The 19,504-nt window shown below is 36.6% G+C and overlaps 1 protein-coding gene across 4 annotated transcripts; it reads left to right on the top strand.

Annotated features, from left to right (window-relative positions):
* The first annotated feature begins 1,519 nt into the window (after positions 1-1,519).
* Positions 1,520-19,482, top strand: col17a1b (collagen, type XVII, alpha 1b). 4 transcript variants are annotated; one of them, XM_079472859.1, is made up of 61 exons: positions 1,520-1,677; positions 2,919-2,980; positions 3,226-3,258; positions 3,459-3,560; positions 3,691-3,939; positions 4,036-4,083; positions 4,183-4,212; positions 6,175-6,222; positions 6,496-6,681; positions 6,805-6,981; positions 7,233-7,292; positions 7,376-7,450; positions 7,641-7,715; positions 7,906-7,980; positions 8,171-8,245; positions 8,447-8,521; positions 8,657-8,719; positions 8,823-8,975; positions 9,102-9,191; positions 9,320-9,364; positions 9,454-9,594; positions 9,739-9,981; positions 10,342-10,392; positions 10,478-10,504; positions 10,577-10,603; positions 10,693-10,746; positions 10,968-11,072; positions 11,191-11,235; positions 11,351-11,368; positions 11,467-11,511; positions 11,598-11,624; positions 11,729-11,764; positions 11,861-11,923; positions 12,204-12,239; positions 12,334-12,405; positions 12,570-12,596; positions 12,709-12,744; positions 12,901-12,936; positions 13,066-13,146; positions 13,352-13,387; positions 13,479-13,571; positions 13,654-13,722; positions 13,871-13,912; positions 14,177-14,239; positions 14,333-14,392; positions 14,528-14,554; positions 14,691-14,735; positions 14,952-15,029; positions 15,135-15,182; positions 15,317-15,448; positions 15,535-15,642; positions 16,347-16,454; positions 16,547-16,663; positions 17,111-17,206; positions 17,303-17,449; positions 17,544-17,690; positions 17,908-18,078; positions 18,370-18,531; positions 18,622-18,702; positions 18,835-18,915; positions 19,007-19,482. In XM_079472859.1, the coding sequence occupies exons 2-61, from the start codon at positions 2,929-2,931 to the stop codon at positions 19,048-19,050; spliced, it is 4,836 nt and encodes a 1,611-aa protein (XP_079328985.1). In that variant the 5' UTR covers positions 1,520-1,677; positions 2,919-2,928; the 3' UTR covers positions 19,051-19,482. The 4 variants fall into 4 exon arrangements, with proteins under 4 accessions (XP_079328985.1, XP_079328987.1, XP_079328986.1 ...); XM_079472861.1 differs by having other exon boundaries at positions 1,551-1,677; positions 8,171-8,230; positions 8,507-8,521; XM_079472860.1 differs by lacking the exon at positions 7,906-7,980 and having other exon boundaries at positions 1,551-1,677.
* Positions 19,483-19,504: the final 22 nt, after the last annotated feature.

The following is a 19,504-nucleotide window of genomic DNA, read 5'->3' as shown; positions in this document are numbered from 1 at the left end:
CCCCCAAAGTCATTGCCACATGAGGCAGTGAGGCAACAAGTCAGCTTCCTAGCTTTCGGACCCAGCTATCATGTGATGTGCTGAATTCAATTAAATATGTGGTTTTAAAAAAATGTTTGAAATGTGCTCAGAAATGTGTTCAGCAACATCTGACTTTTGCACCCACCCTGTTTACGAAACACTTTGGCAAAGAAAAACCTGTAATTCTAAATGAAAGCTGTTACTTTTGTGGTTCAGTTAATTTGTGTAATTTTCTTATTTAGACATTCAGTGTCTAAATAAAACTTCTACTTTTGACTTTACATCTATTACTAAATATTCTCTCTTTTTATAGCTTGTTTCCAAGACGACACTTTATATGGAGATTGTCGTACCCTTTCACAGCATGTTTTCTAGTCGTTTGTGTGGGGTCTAGTTCTAGTACACTGGTCAGAGAGAAAGAATAGGGGTGGAGTTAAAACCTTTGTGAGTCATGTGTGTTCTGTTGTCTGTATCAGTAGGGTGTGGTCAGAGGAAAAAATGTATCAGAAAAAAGTAGGCATACGGATCTCAGAAATCTAAAGCCTTTATTTTTCCTTGGGGAAAGCTTGTTTGTGTCTGAATGTGATTTGGAACATTTGCATGGTTCATGATCCAACAATCTTTGGAGAGAGAGAGAGAGAGAGAGAGAGAGAGACAGAGTGTGTGTATGATAGAGAAAGAGAGAGAGAGAGAGAGAGAGAGAGAGAGAGAGAGAGACAGAGAGAGAGAGAAAGCGAGAGAAAACGAGAGAGAGAGAGAGAGAGAAAGCGAGAGAGAGTGAGAGAGATTCATACACTGAGTAATATAAATGATTGCAATATGCATCATAACATCAAATCAAGCTAGTTCTTGTAAAAAAATTGACTAAATGATCCCCACCCCCCATAGTCATGTTTTAGGAATTCCAATAAATGCCTATGCTTGCTCATACACAATCTGTATTATAAAACTTACTGCATAACAAAGCTTAAAAAATAATCAAACAAAAGACCAAATGAAAATCAATTTCTGGTGTCCCTATTTTAAAAAAGTGCATGAATCTGCCAAATCATGCGTTGAATTTAATCTAATAATAGCATTTGGTTTCTAGGTTCAGGGGAAGGCTATAGTTAACATCACCTCCTACTGTAACAACCGAGAGGGAAAATCATTTCACAGACTCTCAAATAAAACAAACTATAGAATGATTTATATTTCAGACTAGACTATTTGATGTTAAACAAAATAGATATCCTCTGATATTTACACTGCTATGCCAACCGTGGTTGTTTAATCCCACTTCCTAAGATTTGAAGTGTGTTATGTTTTGCTGTGTGACATGTCCAGCCACACCTGTCTTCATCTGAACATGTCCTAAAGCTTTGGTGTGCAGAATCAAAAAGGATAAAACTGTGATTCCTAAGGGCATTGTGTTCTTCAAAGTCTGTCTGTGTGTACCTGCCAAAATACAGGGGAGTGGCTCAGTTTAAAATCCAACCCTGGAGTCGTGTGAAAACTTGCCTGTGAAAGAAGAAAGAAAATGAAATAGAACTCAACAGACGTCGGGCAACAACATTCACATACTGCACAGGTTCACAGACAACTCCTCAGTGGACGCTTAACCGGACTTTTCTTTTAAAAGAAACCAAAATCATTCTGCTCTTTCCAGGAACAAAGGTAAAGCATCTTTTATCATATATATAATCTTACACAACTTTCACACATTTTGCATATTTTCCTTTTCAACTGCATGTAAGAAGTGAAGATAAAAAAAGAATCATTTGCAGATGGAATACATTCAGTCTTTTAGTTATGTAATCTCCCGCGAAACATTACACTCTTATAGATTATATCCATCTGTTGTTTCCTTTGAAAATACATCAAATAAATAAAAAAACAAGGGTTCTTCGTATCCTGATTTTGTGATGGTTTGGTGTTTAGTTTAGATGTTGATAAAATAATCTTGAGATAACACACATACTACAGTAAAGATGATAATAATGCTTACAAATTAAAGGACCAAAAACCGTTTAGTGGAATTTGTATAATGGCTCATTCCCTATATGCTTTTGATTGTCCCTTCGTTGTTCCAATTGCTTCCATTTTTTACATAATCTGTAAACCCCTCTGGATAAAAGCGTCTGCAAAATGACTAAATGTAAATATGAGAAAGAAAGTGTGTTAAAAAGATTGTGTTTCACACGTTATCAAAGTCTAATGCAACTCCATAAAGGATTGTGCATGAAAAACTAACAATACAGATATTGTTTGTGCATGAGACACCATCCATTATGTTCAGCTTTTTGATTCGTTGTGGTTTTGGGGAACCAGTAGCTGGCCTTGCATTTGTTATGGATGTGAGGAGGGTGTGGTAGTGAACTGCTTCACTTTCTTCAGTGTAAATATGAGACTGTAGTTGTTCCTGCAAGCCTTTATTGGCGCAAATTATCATCCCTTAGGGATTATTCTTCATTAATGCTTCATGTGCCAATTTTAATTACAGTTTGGCAATGATCTGGACATCCATTCTATAACATACTTGCCTTGTAACATGAGTGGAATCTTCCAGGAAATAGGGAAAAAAGTATTACATTTCTTGTTAAAACTTGTTGCTGTGGGAACAAGTGAACATACGGTTAAGCACTTCTCCATATGCTCTCCAGATTCTGCTGTTCTCTTTCAAAACAAAAGATTATGTCATTTTACACACCCCAGCAAAAAATGTTTCATAAATGAGTTAACAAATGCAAAAACCTTTCAAGCTTTTTATAGTGGTATTTGTAAGTGTAAGATGTATAATGTAAGTAACAGATTCCACTTTATATTAGAGATATTTACCCCTGGTTTTTACTAATGTACTACATATAAACTATATTTCATATGTGTTACTTATATACCTTTATGTTATTTTCCTGCAGTTATAATGGAATGGACGATTTAGGACAAATCAATTATTCAGGAGGAAGTTTAGGAGTCAAAGGTAGGGATGTTTTGATCACTCACTTTAGTTCACTTTAGCACTGAATTTATGTAACTGTTGCTGTGAATCATTGTAAGACTTCCATCTAGCCATCTAGAGATTCTGTTATCTGTTTGTGCCATCTAGTGGTTCTCTAATGTTATTAAAATACTCTGCCAGTTTGATTCATGGATTGTTTTCCTGCTTTATAAATATGTGTTTAAAGAGAACTGTGCACATACTTAAGACATGTATTCTGAAAACAGGCACTGAAACTAGACTTACATCTCTACCACCACGTAAGTTACCTCAGTGCATTCAGCACATCTTCTGTATGCTCATTTGGTGTTTCATTCAGCTTGAACGTTTTCTCTCCTTTATTTGCTCTCCTTTATATCATGGGATATTTCTTGTTTGTCAAACGGTGGCTTTAACAGTGTCTTTGCAATATGAGGTCAAAGTGAATATTGTTGCCATGTGTTATGTTTTTAACCCCCAGGAGGCTTCAGTGCATCGTCCAGTAAGGGAATGTCAAGTAACTATGGAAGTTCTAGCTTGGACAAGAACATTATAACCCAAAACAGTTCTTACTTCTTTTCCTGTAAGCAAACTTAACATAGCAATTGCTTAGCTAAATATAGACAAATGTTAGAATAAACATTCCTAAACCTGAATAAACATTGTTGTGGCAATATCATTGGTCTAAAACCATCTTTCTCTCTGTGTTTTAGCTTCAGGGGGTGGGAGTACAGGTGGATTAGGATCTGCTCTCAGTGACTTACTGTCAGAGGATACCTCTGTGAGTATAATCAGCAAGGCAGGTGGCTCTTCTGATGGTTTTGATAGTGCGTTTGGATCGGGCTCTGGGCTAAGGGTGAGATCCAGCTCCACTGATGGCATGAGGAGAACACAAGATTCCTGCGTCTCCCCTTTGTTTCTGGAGAAGAAAAGCAAAACCACTCATTCCAGTCGTTACGATGGTTAGTCAGAATTGAGGAAGAAACCTCCTTGGAAAAAATAAGCAATTGTTTTTGTTTGAGTTTGTTATATTTATGTTAGTGTGTAATCTATTTTAGGAAGCTCAAGTGAGAATTCCTCCCCAGAGATCAAAAGAAAAGACTATGGTAACACCCACAAATAGCAATATTTATACCGTTAATTTAAAAGATTTATACCAAGCTTTGTAAAAATGTATTCATTGTTGGTTTTATTTTTGTTTATAGGATCATCTAGAGGGAGGACTCAGAGCAGAGGTGAGATTAGTAATATGCAGTATGTTCTGTATATAATAAACAGCATTCAAAAAATTCTAAATTTTAATTTCAAAGCAGCACTTCTAAATGTATTGTGGCCATCCAGCAGCCATGTCACCCTGTAGCACAAGACTGGTTGCCCACTGAAGGTCAGTACCTGGATGGGAGACCTCCTGAGAAAGCTAGATTGCTGCTGGAAAAGGTGTTAGTGTGAGCAGCAGGAGGTACTCACCTTGTGGTCTGTTTGGGTCCTAATGCCCCAGTATAGTGATGGGGACACAATACTGAAAAAAGCATCGTTCTTCAGACAAGACGTTAAACCGAGGTCCTGACTCCCTATGGTCATTATAGATCCCATGGCACTTCTCAGAAAGATTAGGGGTGTAACCCTGGTGTCGTGGCCAGATTCCCTCTATTGGCCCTTGTCAATCATGGCCTCCAAATAATGCCCACCCTCTGAATTGGCTCTATCTCTCCTCTCCACCTACAGCTGGTGTGTACTGTGGCTGCCATCGCATCATCCAGGTGGATGCTGCACACTTGTGGTGGTTGAGGAGAGACCCCCTCATATGATTGTAAAGCGCTTTGGGCCTACAGCAATTCACAATAAAGTCAATATAAATGCCTCATTCATTCATTCTAGTCCAGTGTTTGTTGTACTTCAATAAAATCAAACAGCAAATGTGAAAGACTGACATAATGACAAAACACACGAAAACTGTGATGATGAAACAATCAAGGTTATCACATAAAAATATAATTTTTGTGGTTTTCGTAAATATAGAGGATCTTTTCTGTTATTTTGACCTATTTATCAAGATTGCATTTACTGCTAATAAAAGCAAATAGAAGCAATCTTTTTATTTAACATTTGGGGGAAATATTGTTATTAGTCCACATAATGAAACAAAAACAATTATTTTTACCTCACAGCGATGCCATAGAAAAACGATTTTTGGTTTCACAAAGAACCATCTCTTTCTTACCTTTTCAACTTTTTTTCGCCACAAAGAACTTTATGTGAAACAGAACTTTATGGAACCATTAAGACAAAAAGGGTTCTAAGAGTGTACCTTTAAATAGAAGATTTTTGAATCAGAAAAATGGTCTCAGAAATGGTCTCTTCATTTGGTGCATGGCTGTATATACAGCCACTGAAATAATTAAGAGACCATTTGAAAATGATAAAAAAAAATCCTGGATTTAGAATTTTCTATAGTTGTGTTTAGGTTAAATTATCATTCAATTATCACTGTGCACTTCTAACTTCAGGTTCTTCAGATTATAAAAAGTAAGAAAGAGATGGTTCTTTAAAGAACCTTTGACTGAATGGTTCTTTGTGGAACCACAAATCGTTCTTCTATGGCATCGCTGTGAAGAACCTTTTAAGCAGGTCAAAACCATTTGTATGTGTTATCACAGTTTTGTGATATCACAGTTTTCATGAGTCTTGTCATGCTGTCAGTCTTACACATTACTGTTGGATGACTTTGTGTCACTCCTGTGGTTTGATTTTGTCGAAATTTATACGACACTGGGCCGTAATGGCTACAATACATCTAGAAATGCTGATTAAATGAATATTTGGAATGGTCTCCTATTTATGTATTATGTATATAAATACATAAATAATACCTACAATATGTGTAATACATTTCGGATAATATTTGATGAAGTACTGGTGATTTTTACTAGTTTCTCTATTACTAGGAATAATTTATTATTTAGTTTTAAGCCAAAGGTACTGTAAGCACTTTCAGCACCAGGACTGAAATTTTATTTTGATATCATATCAATATTACTTTAAATGCATCTGCATAATGTATACATCAGTGTTGAGTTATGACAAGTTCAAACTGTTTTCTTCATCCCCTGGTCCTTCTTATTCTCTCTCACACACATTCACTCTCTCTCTCTCTCTCTCTCTCTCTCTCTCTCTCTCTCTCTCTCTCTCTACTTTAGAGACGGAAATCAGGACAAGACTGCAGAGTGCATCTCCATCCACAAGATGTGGGTTTTCTTTCTAATTAGTTTTCTTAAAATGTATTAAACATGGATATATATATATTAATCCATATGGCAAAATGTTTAATGCATGCATATAAGTGTGAATTAATGTTTGAATACTCCCTTTGTAACCTGGGATGCATATACTTTTTTAACGAATGTATTGGCATTACATTAGATTACTGTTTAACGCTACAGTGGCCAATAGTCTGAGAAAGTGAAAAAGTAAAGGCATGTTTAAACAGCAAAATGACTGATACAGCTCTGTTGCTACAGGGACAGAGCTTAATGATGTGAAAAAGCTACTGAAAGGATCACGCTCCGCCAGCGTAAGCCCTACAAGATCTCCCTGCACCTCTCCTCTGCCCCTCCCTCGCAAAGCCACTGTAGAGACCAGTATCTCCACCAAGCCAGGCATTGACAGGAAGATGAAGACAGCTCAGGCTGATGACAGGATGAACTGTTCGTAAAGTTTTGTCTTAGTACTCCCACCACACCTATAGGGGTTTTCACATGCCACTCCCTGGTTTATAAATGCTCATAAATCATTCCAAAGTGTTAAGACTTTTCATCCGATTTTCTTAGTTGAACAATATGACAACCCTTTTCTGGAGACTGAGCTGTCCTCATTTACATGGAACACCTCCACACTGCCCTCTGCAGTCTCCTCTGGTAATGCAGCCTACAGCTTAAACAGCAACACCAACAACATGTCAACAGGAGCTTCACTTGTCCACAGCACATCCCCATCTTCTTTATCAGGTCTGCATCACTTGGGCAATAGATTGTGTTTTTAGACACTTGTTTTATTTATACATACCAAATTTGAATGTATCTTTGAAATGCGGTAAAAAACAATAATAACATAAATAGACTGCAAACTTGCAAGCTGGTGAAAAATAACAGGAAAATCATGTACTTTGATCATGAATCAATAAATCAGTTTTATCAAATCTTTAAGTTTAATATATACATTTAATTTCCTGAAAATTATGTTTTTACTTGGTGTTTAGTGTATGGATTCCAAAACAATTTAGGAGTTTTAAGTTCCAGTGGAGCTAACACAATTCCAGGTATACATTATAATTTTCAAATATAATAACATTGTATGCATTCTACATACATGTGTATGTGTATTTGTTACTGTGTTTTTTAGGGTACGGGGCAGGGAAAAATTATTCATCAATCACAAACAGCCCTGTTGGAGTGAGCACAGGTGTCTCCACTTCAGGTGTTTGTTTTAATAATTGTTTTCTTTGTTTTTTAAACATATATATTTAATACAATTATATTGTCTCCATACACAAGCAATATGCATACATACAATTACATTCATTTTGTTGTCAGGCAGTGAAAATGCCTAATGTCTTATTGAGAATGTTAGAGATACCATTTTGTATTATGTTTCTTGCATTCTTCAGGATACGGGGTACAGAAAAATTATTCATCAAGTCCAAACAGCCCTGTTGGACTGACCGCAGGTGTCTCCACTTCAGGTGGTTGTTTTAATAATTGTTTTCTTGTTTTATTTTAATATATATAATACATTTATATTTTCTCCATACACAAGCAATATGCATACATACAATAACATTCATTTTTGTTGACATGCCAGTGAAAATGCTTATGTCTTATTGAGAATGTTAGAGATACCATTTTATATTGTGCATTTCTTGTATTCTTCAGGATATGGGGTCCAGAAAAATTATTCATCAAGTCCAAACAGCCCTGTAGGACTGAGCGCAGGTGTCTCCACTTCAGGTGGTTGTTTTAATAATAGTTTTCTTTGTTTTTTAAACATATATATTTAATACATTTATATTTTCTCCATACACAAGCAATATGCATACATACAATAACATTCATTTTTGTTGACATGCAAGTGAAAATGCTTATGTCTTATTAATGTGAGAGATACACTTTTATATTGTGCATTTCTTGTATTCTTCAGGATATGGGGTCCAGAAAAATTATTCATCAGGTCCAAACAGCCCTGTAGGACTGAGCGCAGGTGGCTCCACTTCAGGTGGTTATTTTTATTGAGAATTATTTTATCTTTTTTTAAACTAATATTGAATTATTATAGATTATATTTTTCTATGCATGCAATATACATATATGCTGTACAGTAACATGTATTATTGCGGTAAAGCAATTGAAAAGGCTATTGTTCTATTGACAATGTGAAAGATACACTTTTATATTGTGCATTTCTTGTATTCTTCAGGATATGGGGTACAGAAAAATTATTCATCAAGTCCAAACAGCCCTGTAGGACTGAGCGCAGGTGTCTCCACTTCAGGTCTTTGATTCAAAAGCTTTTGAATTAGTGTCCTGAGAAACTGACTCAATACATATGAATGAGCATTTACTGTATGCAAATAGAAACCAAGCATTGTAAAATAAGACCTTTTGTTTATGTTCGGGAATCCTTTAGGATATGGAGTGCAGAAAAATTATTCAGCAAGTCCAAACAGCACTGTTGGAGTGAGCACTTCAGGTGGTTGTCATATTTAGTCAGGCTTTATTCCTTGTATACTTTGGTTCTTTGAAGGCATAGCTATTGCTGCATGATAAACAGGAACACTATGTATTGTATTTAGGAACTGGCACAAGGGTCTTGAATGAGAATGTCACAAAGAAATACCTGACATCAGAGAAAGAGAACATTCCTGCGAAGAGAGAGACAGAAGAACTTATTTTGACCAAAGACAGTGGCAAGCAGTTTACCAGCAGCGCCCCCAATGGCAAAGCAGGTAAACAGTGTATGGTGGTGTTGAAATGGTTCTAATAAAACATTACAGAACATGTTATTTTTTAGACTGACACTTTATTTGTTATATATTTGAATAACTGAACCCCACACAATGTTTTCATTACAGAGTCATATTCAGATGTTTCAGTGAAGAAGGACGTTTTTACAACCAGCTATTCTGAAAGTGCACCAGTCAAGTCTAGCTCTGGCACATACTGTAAGAACTTTTTATATTTTTAATATATGAATATAGATAACAAAATCAACAAGTAAAATACGTTAAAGTCATGAAAATACTGACTTGAAACTATGTGTTTGCATCACCAAAAATATTCTTCTTCAAAGATGGGTCTTCAGCGGTGGCAACAAAAGATAAAGCTACATATGCAGGTAAACTTTATTGTTCTTCTTGCTATTATTATTGTTATGTACCGTACAAAAAAATATATTTTCAATCCCGAAACTATATGTTCTGTCAGAGATTCATAAGGCTGAGGACGACTGTAATTGTGTTGGGGGTTGTTGTGGGCCGCACTGCTGTTCCTGGTGGAAGTGGCTGCTTGGCTTTTTGCTTGGTCTTCTGCTGCTCCTTGGACTTTTGTTTGGACTCATTGCTTTGGGTAAGTCTGTCATTGGAGTGGAGGAGTTAATATCAGGAAGGATGCTTGGATGAATATTAGGGAAAAAAAAGAATGGTGGGAAAGAGTTTAAAATGCACTGCTGATGTGTCTCTTTTGTATTTATGAACATCTCTTGTCTTGAAGCTGATCAGGTGAAGAAACTGAAGAATCGTGTCAGTGCTCTTGAGGGAATTTCCTCCTCCATGAACGCACACTCAAGTCGCCAGTCAGCTTCTATTGATGACATTTATTACATCAACAATGGTGGAGTTAAATCTGTAAAAGAGAATACACTGGATCAGGGGTCTACAGGCCTTTCAGGCAATTTAGCACAGAGCCATATACTACAAATACTGAGAGCAGAGATGCAGTCTGAAGCCATGAGAGGTATGGAGTATCATAAAGCAGTGGTTTTCATACTATGATCATGATCCTTTCTACATTCTTCCCTTGCACCTGACCCCATATGAGCTGCATGATTGAATTTATTTGCAAAACACAATCTGGTCAATTTAATAGCTTTATTAAGGTTTTTGACATTCACTATATTTATGGGCTTGTAAAAATTCCCCCTTATATATAAATATATATATATATATATATATATATACAGTAAATACAGATTATATAAAGTTTTTTTGGGGTTTTGAACATTCGCTTTTAACATGCAACATTTCGCTCCAATTAATCTGAACTGGACAAATGTTTGAAATATCATTGCATTTATAGAACTTTTTGTGTATGTAGACCAGCTCATGCTTTTAATCAAAGCTGAAGGAGGACTGCAGGGCCCAAAAGGTATTTGAACATACAGAAAACTTGTGAAAAGAAACTTAATTTGTATTATTGTGTTATCTAAGTTTACTCTTTTTACCACTTTTAGGTGAAACTGGACCTCAAGGGCCTAAAGGTTTGTTCAGTTTGAATTCATTTGAGTTCTTATTTTCTTGGGGCCATACTAAATTGTCAACTTTTTTTGCAGGAGACAGTGGTTTTCCAGGACTATCAGGTGAGAGTAATACTTGATCTGTTAATAAAACTAAAGTCATCATAGTAATCAGCAGTCAGATTTGAATGTCATTTGATATGTTACTGAAGGGTCTCCAGGAGTGCCGGGACATTCAGGAAGAGATGGGTCAAAAGGAGAAAAAGGTAGTCTACATAATTCAACACATCTACTGTATAACCTAAAATATATAACATTCATGGTTTTCAATTGTAAAGTAGTAAACTGAAGAAAAATTCTATGTTTATCTGTATTTTTATGGCAAAGTTTTTAGGTACAGTCCATATTGCTGTACGTGACTGATGTTATATTTTATTTTTCTAAAAAACATGATTGTAGACTTTTTCTTTAAAATTGTGGTTGACAGGTGAACAGGGTGCAGAAGGACCAGCAGGTTTCAGGGGAAGAGATGGACAACCGGGATCTCGTGGAGATCCTGGACCCCCAGGAATGGGAGAAAAGGGTGAAAGGGGTAAGATTCTGCGATTAAAATGAAACTTAACTCATAAACATAAATGTTTTTATTTATTTATTATTTAACTCAATAAATGATGCGATAGCGGTTTTAATTTTTGTTTTGTGTTGTCCAGGTTTACCTGGTTTTCCTGGTATTGCTGGTGTACATGGGCAAAAAGGTTACATTTTACATTTATATATATTTATTATAAAGGCTTATACTTTATTTTTGTAAGATTTAATCACTATCATTGTTATTGTATTAATTATTGGTTTGTTATTGTATCTGTTTAGGTGCTGGCGGTTTACAAGGTAATAAACAAATAAAAATGATTGTCATCCCACATTTTTGCCATCATATAATAAAATGACAAATGTAAAAATAAAGCCCTTGTTTCCTTCCTGTGCAGGTGAACAAGGTCCACGAGGCTTTAGCGGTGAACCTGGTCCTAAAGGTTTGAAGTTGTGTTCTGAATGAATGATTTTATTATAGCCTAACTAACTCTGCTGTATTACCATTAAAATCTATTTTATTTTACAGGTGATAGGGGTCCACCTGGAATTAAAGGTTTGTAACAAATCATATTTTGTCTTAAATGATACAAATCATCACAATTTATCACTGTAGTTATTGTGACATTTTTGTGAAATGAAATGTGCATTGTATCGCAGGTGATCATGGTGATAAAGGAGACAGTGGGATTCCAGGTTTGAACATTTAGGCTGTGAACTTGATTCACATGTGTTACAGTATGTTTAAGTTTTAAGACAAATATAAACTTAAACTTTTGTTGATTTTATCAGGTGTTCCTGGGTCTGCAGGGAGGCCTGGACCAGCTAGTGAGAAGGGAGCTAAAGGATCACCAGGTAATTAATCCGTATGAACAAGTAAAGTTATGTCACAAATTGCTTCTTAACCCCAGACATTCTGAAGCTCCAAAAACATTCGGCTGTATGCAAGAAATTAAATAATGACTATATTAAATACACGTGAAGAGGAAAAAAATGAATGTGGTTTACAGGTTACAATAAACAAGTTTATTTTTGTCACATTTGCTTGAAACGTTGTTTGAAACTTGAAACTGTATACTAAAGCGCTACACAAATAAAATGATTTGACTTGACTAACATTCTAACGTCGAACTAGGGCCTCAAGGACCTGATGGTGAAAAAGGCCAAAGAGGTAAGTGACATTTATCCATTTGATTTTACAAATAATGTTTTGCAATGTTTTCAGTATTTGTGTATGTATCTCTATTGTGTTTGTTCATCCCCAGGTGAGACAGGATCAATTGGCCTACCAGGAATCAGAGGACCAGCTGGGCCACCTGGTGATGCTGGGCTTCCAGGTATAAAATCCGATGTCAACTGCATGGATAAACATAGTTCTCATAATTTGTCACTTTATAAAGTAAACTATGTTAAATGTAAACATTATAATAGAAAGCTGATAATCATAATAAAATCACATGCTTTTGTCTAATTTTTTTTTTCACTGACCTTTTCGAATCAGGAACTCCTGGTCTACAAGGACCTCCAGGTACAACACTTTTTCACTACTTTATTTTTTCTGTACCTTTTGTACATTACAGTATTCATATTTTTCTGTGGAGTATGAATTTAAAACATTTATTTTAATGTTTTAATCATAGGCATTTCTGGCAATCCTGGTCAACCTGGGGCTAAAGGTGTGATGACGTTTGTATTAATGAAGTAGACAGATATTATGCAATCTGTTTGTATTTAGTATTATTATTTTGATGTATTATTGAACTTTGGAGACATATCTGTAAATACAAATATGTTGAGCATGTTAACATTAATCATTGTGAAAATGTACACAGGTGAGATCGGTGCAACTGGGAGAGTGATTAATGCAGGTAAGACTATCTGAAGCATCAGATCACTGAAAGGTTTAATAAATTAAAGTGATAATCCAACCAAAAATGAAAATTCTGTCATGAAAAACTGAGAGTTTTCATCTGACATGGACATTGTTGATTTTGCAGCTGGCTCTAACTCAGTGGCTATCCCAGGCCCACCTGGCAGCCCTGGACCTCCTGGCCCACCTGGACACCCTGGACTCTCAGGTATGTTCATAATCTATAACATATATCACATTGTTAAAAAAATCCAAATTAGAGTTAAAACTAAAACACTCAGCCATCTTCTCAAGTCCACAATCAAAATCTTCATATTGCATTAGTTTACACACACATCATTAGATGTGTATAAGACTTCGAATGTAAACTCCTGATACTTTACTAATGTAAATTATTTCTCTTGTCAAACTAGGTCCCATTGGTCCTGCTGGAATTTCTGGACATCCTGGTAAATCTGCATCTGAAGCACTTGCTGAAATACGTTAAAAATCTTACTAAAATGGTATTCCATCCCCCTGTCCATCTCCATGTCTATGCAGGTCCTAAAGGTGCTAAGGGAGATCAAGGAGATCAAGGTGAACCCGGTATTGTAGTCAGAACTAGTGAGACTGTGAGTTCAAGGCGAGCAGAAAGTGAGTCTTCAAAGATCTAATTTGAAAATGAGCAGATAAGAGAGAAATAATTGACCTAACATCTGTGTGTCTGATGTTTTAGGTGCTTTTGGTGCACAGAATGCTGGTGTTACTGGACCACCTGGTCCCCCAGGGCCTCCTGGACGTCCAGGTATAATAAAAGGACCAATATCGTAAAATTATATTTTGAAGTAAACAGCAAAGTTTTTTGTAATAATAACTCTATGGATTTGCGTGTGCTTTAAAAACACATCAGATTTGAATGCAATGAGTCATTTTATTTTGCTTTGTTCCTTTAGGAGATTCTATACAAGGACCACCAGGACCACCGGGTCAAGCAGGTATAATTACAAAAGTAATCTTTCCCCAGATTAAATCTTTTTTTTTTCAATTGAACTTTCTTGCTGTTTGTAAATTACAGCAAAACTTAAAATATGTACTCCCACTTCCCTTATCAATACAATGTGAAATCTTTACTGAAAGTTTGTAGCATTCCGTACAAATGCTGTATTCATATTAACCAGTTGAAGGAGAAAGATATCAGAAGGCTCTTACTCAGACTTTTCTTTAGTTTCACACTGTTCTCAACTGTGATTGTCTTATAGGATACGGCAGACCAGGTCCAAAAGGAGACAAGGGAGATTCAGGAAGCTTTGTGCCAAATTCAGGTTTGGCTCCAGCACAAAAAATGGTTTTAAATGCTGTTATAATGCATTGGGATTTTTGTAAGTCTCAAAGTCTGACAAATTCTCCCAACACAGGAACATTCTTTGCCGGACCACCTGGGCCACCTGGTTCTCCAGGGCCTAAAGGAGCAATAGGTGAAATATACCGTTTTCAAATTAAAAATTAGGCTTTTAGCCTTTTACCAGTAAGGCCACTTTGAAAACATTATATTAGACAATAGTTACCAAACTGATATCAGATATTTAATGATTCATGTGTGTAAACTTCAGGTGCTCAAGGACCAAGGGGATACCAAGGTGAGGCTCTGCTCTCTAACTAACACTTCAAACCAATCACAATGATTATTATGAACACTGAACACATCTTTGAATAGATCAACCATCACATGTCTTAATCCAGGACTTGTTTTTTATTAATTTTATCATTTCTTAGGTGAACCGGGTCAACCTGGCCTTCCAGGGAGTTCCGGTAGAGTTAGTAAGTTAAAACATTTTTGTTGTTAATATAAATGAAAAAACATATGTGTAGTTATCCTTGGACACTTGTCCTTCTAATTGTTTAATCTGCCATTACTTACATTCACTTACATTGACTATCAAAATTTTACATCTTTCATTGTTTAAAAGCATTTATTGTTTCAGTATTACTATTAAATGAAAACTACATTTAACACGAAATACTTATAACTTATAGTCACTGAATATGGTGCGGGTCAAGGACTACCAGGTCCCGCAGGGCCTCCAGGACCACCCGGGCGAGACGGACGTAATGGTAAATCTTTAAATAAGGATCAGGAAACATTGTACAAAGATGTTATAGTAGGCTATCTTTAATGCAACTTATTGTTGACCTGTTTTCATTCTACTAATTCTGCAGGGGAGCCTGGAATACCAGGTACAGCGATTTTCCAAAGAGACTCAAGAGGTGAATGTTAATTTTCTTTCTGTACATTTCTGGCTGTTTTACGTATGTCTTTGTATTGTATTGGGCAAACCACAAGAATCCAGGATAAAACATTGTTTCACTACTTTTGCCCTCTCCATAATATCTATCTTTAGGGTCAGTTTCATCCGGGCTCCAAGGGGTGCCTGGTCCTCCAGGTCCTCCCGGACCTCCCGGTGCTCCAGGCCATTCCAGTGGATCACATTCAACTGCAGATTATCGTCGTTACATCATGGAGTATATGCAGAGTGAGTACCTGTTTATCTGGATGATTCTTTACGTGAATGTACACAGAAGATCATTTCCTCATGAACGTGTGACTTGCTCTACCAAGGTGACAGCATGAGGCAGCATTTGTCTAGTATTCAAGGGGCACCAGGACCACCTGGGGCTTCAGTGTCTGTGGAGGAAGTGGCATCTCGGGTCGTTGCCTACCTTCAGCGTAAGTTCAGAATTCTGTCTACTGTATATATCTAAATATCCTGGCCAAACGATAATTCCATTAAATAACACATGGTTTTGTATTACATAAGTGAAAGCTATATATTAGGGTTTCATAATTGTATATTTCTTGGGCTACAAGACCACCACTGGATTGGCACCCCATATCTTCACTCGCTAATACAGATTTATGTACCCGCCCCAGATCCATATGCTCTGCAAACGAACAACGTATTGTAGTTTCATCCCAAAAAGGGAAAAATCACTCTCACGTACCTTCTCTGGATCTGTTTCACATTTGTGGAACGATCTGCCCCCAGCTACAAGATAAGCAGATTCTGTAGACATATTTAAGAATCATCTGAAAACACATCTCTTCCTTGAAAACCTGACCGATTGGTACTGACATCTATTTCTTTTCTACTCTTTCTATCCTAAAAAAATCCTTAGCTTTGTATGCTGCGGTGGGCAATGTGAGATCAGTACTTATTCTTTTTGTTGTCCTTATGTTGTTCCAGTTGCTTCTGTTGTTTACCTCATTTGTATGTCGATTTGGATAAAAGCGTCTGCTAAATTACTAAATGTAAATGTTCTTATTTCAGGAAGCTTTTTTTATGAATATTATAGCATATTATATATTATAGAATATTATATTATAGCATTGACACACAATAGCTACACTGAGGTATTATTAACTTGTTTCAGGTTCTGGAATCAGTGGTGTCAGTGTTAGTCAAGGTCTTCAAGGTCCACCGGGTCCTCCAGGCCCACCTGGAAGCATAACTGCTGAATACATTATTTCTCTGTTACAGAGTGAGTAAACAATGGATATGAATGTTTACTCTCAGACCTGTGGATAATGTTATGGGATTGTTATGGATTGTTTGATTTTATCTTGTGATCAGGAGATGACGTGAGGCGATATGTGATTGGCCCTCCTGGACCACCGGGAGCACCTGGCAGTATTTCTACAAGCTTTAACACACAGGAGGTAGCAAACTATGTCATCAGAATAATGAGAGGTGTGTTCCTTAGCTGAGTTATGTGACTAATCTAATGTGTCATTTCTCCAACAACACAATTTCTAAATAAAGAAATAAATGGAATGTTAATATAAGGTTAATTCATAGCAGTTTTATATGTGCTTTTATTAGTCAGTTATTTTTATTTTGATATATATAGTATACATTCTACTTTTTCTAGTTTTAGTTCCAATTTATTATCAGGAAATAATTTTATTGCCTTAAGGGGAAAATTCTGTTATTTTTCATCACCCTCACCCAATATTTAGATTTGATTTGATTTCAGGAAAATCCCAAATAACTTACAAAAAAAAGACATCACTGTAATAAAAAAGTATATTTTTATATAAATAAATAATAAATAAAATATATTTTTTATAGTTTACAGAAAATACTATTTTATATTAAGTTACTTCTGTCTAATTGCATTTACGGATTCATTTCTAGACCAGGGAATTATAAATAAGGCCGGACCACCAGGCCCTCCCGGCCCCCCTGGCCTACCGGGCTCGACCTACAGTGACATAACCACTTTAATTCAGAGTATGTGATTCTTTTTAACTTTGAATCATTTAAAGCATTTTCTCAAATCTCAGCATCATTCAAATTTCCTTACATTACACTTGTATGTGCTTGAAGAATCAGGGCTCAGTGGAATCATTGGACGTCCCGGGCTCCCTGGTCCTCCTGGCGTACAAGGACCTCCTGGTCAAACGGGTGCTCCAGGAAGCAGCTCTACTGTGATCTCAGGTTTAAAACTGGAGGACATCCAGCTCTACCTGCAGAGTGAGTCATCTGATACACCAAAACTCATTATTCTACCATCCACCTTCAGTGGACATGCAACAAGACAGTAATGATGCCATTCTGTGGTTTATAGAAAATGGTTTTAGAGGACCTCCAGGCCCACCTGGTCCACGAGGACCCCATGGACCTCCAGGGGACGTTACAGGCCTGGTACAATATAGCGGATCTTCCCAAGCCCAGAGAGAACACATCCGTGCTGAGCTGCAGGAGTACTTCAACAGTGAGTTTGTAACTTGTCTCTGAAAGCTGACACTAGTGTAACTTCTCATTGAGAGGTGAATATTTAACCGATACTGCAAGTAATGCGGTCAACCTCCACCCTGCATTGTCAGAACAGAATTCATGAATCAGATCTGCATACACATCTTTGATTCGCCTGGTTTATATTACAGATGATGGTAGATTGAAGTGTCATTTAATAGTGGGGCCTTTTTCAGGTGACGCTGTAAGACGCTACGGTCTCCCTGGGCCTCCCGGACCCCCTGGACAGAAAGGCGAACCAGGACACAGTTATCAGAATGCTAGAAGCCAGTATCGTTTTGGCACTGAGATGGATGAAGCACTGGACTATTCTACTGTTGCACTGAAAGTGACTGACTACATAAAGAGTGAGTCATTTTATTAATATATTCGTTACAAAGCTATTTTCCTAAAGGTCACCCCAAAACCCTCATGTTGTTCAAAACCTGTCATGACTCTTATGTGGAACACAAAAGAAGATATTTTGAGAAATGTCTCTGGTTTTGTGTTCATAGAATGGAAGTCAATGGAGCTAGTGTTGTTTGGTTATCAACGTTCTTCAAAATATATTTTTTTTGTGTTCTGCAGAAATAACTAATACAGGTTTAGACATAAGATGAATGGTGAATTTTTGGCTGAACTATTTTACTTTTCAACAGATCAAGGTCTACTGCAGGATCTTACAGAGGGATCCTGGAGAAGACAAGAACAACAGTCCCAAGGACCCCCTGGGCCCCCTGGTCCTCCTGGCACGCCCGGCTACAGCCGCGTGTTTGCTGCCTATGGAAACGTGACGGCTGACCTTGTGGACTTCTTTAGAAGTCAGTGTCCACTTGTGTTTATGCCAATAAGATATTGAATTGCCACATGCTGCTTGGATCATTTGTATAAAATAATTTAATTCTTTTTAGTACACGGGACCATTCCAGGACCCCCTGGTAGGCAGGGATCTAAAGGAGAGAGAGGATATCCAGGACCAAAAGGAGTGAAAGGTAACCTTTACAGAGGCTGATAATGCCAGTCATGATTCATATAGCTCAAACCTCGCAAGACATTAACTTAAATATTGTAATAGGGAAAACGTGAGCCATTGCTAAGCAGTATTGTTACTTTATGATCTGCAGGGGATGTAGGAAGCTCAGGAATACCTGGCCTGCAGGGACAAAGAGGACCAGAAGGACCAAGAGGAGAGAAAGGTGAAAAAGGTTAGTTGTTTTTTAAATATCAATAAATGTCAAGCAACTGATGATGCTATAGCAGTCAATCTGATACATATTTATTTATATTCAACTTTAGGTGATACCCAGTCTGGTAGATGGAGAAGAACCACTGGTGTATAAAGAGTCATAAAGTTGTAGCAGAAGTACCATGAATATCATAAAGAAAATATAAATAAACACATAAACTTGCCTCTCTTTATGAAGTAATACAGGTCAGAGGCTTGTTTGGGTCCTATATTATCACGATATACAGTTTTATAATCAAGCAAATGCATGCTATATTTTAATCCAAACATTACACACATTATCAGCGCTTTACTGGTGTGGGTTAATGACAACAGTCTTACATTTTTTTAATCCAATATTTGTTATAAACAAAAGCACTTGAAATGTACTTTTTTTTACCTAAAAACAGATTTTGTAATTGCTTTTATTTTTTACTGCAATGGTTTTGGCTGTTTTTATATTGAATATAATGTTTCACAAACAGCAAAAGATCAGAATGTAAAATGACAAACCAGTCCAAAGAAAATAAACTATTTAAAACACCTGAGACTGTTTTATAGCATGTGCT

The sequence above is a fragment of the Barbatula barbatula genome, assembly GCF_947034865.1.
Source record: "Barbatula barbatula genome assembly, chromosome: 14".
NCBI lineage: Eukaryota > Metazoa > Chordata > Actinopteri > Cypriniformes > Nemacheilidae > Barbatula > Barbatula barbatula.
The sequence above is the reverse complement of the archived record's forward strand: the minus strand, read 5'-3'. Positions and strand labels throughout refer to the sequence as shown.

What these genes read in the sequence shown, in the direction of transcription:
- col17a1b (XM_079472859.1), top strand. Translation starts at nt 2,929, where the DNA reads ATGGACGATTTAGGACAAATCAATTATTCAGGAGGAAGTTTAGGAGTC. An exon ending in AGGGAGTTCCGGTAGAGTTA is followed by an intron (nt 14,736 to 14,951) that starts GTAAGTTAAAAC and finishes TATAACTTATAG; the next exon opens with TCACTGAATATGGTGCGGGT. An exon ending in AGGACCAAAAGGAGTGAAAG is followed by an intron (nt 18,703 to 18,834) that starts GTAACCTTTACA and finishes TATGATCTGCAG; the next exon opens with GGGATGTAGGAAGCTCAGGA.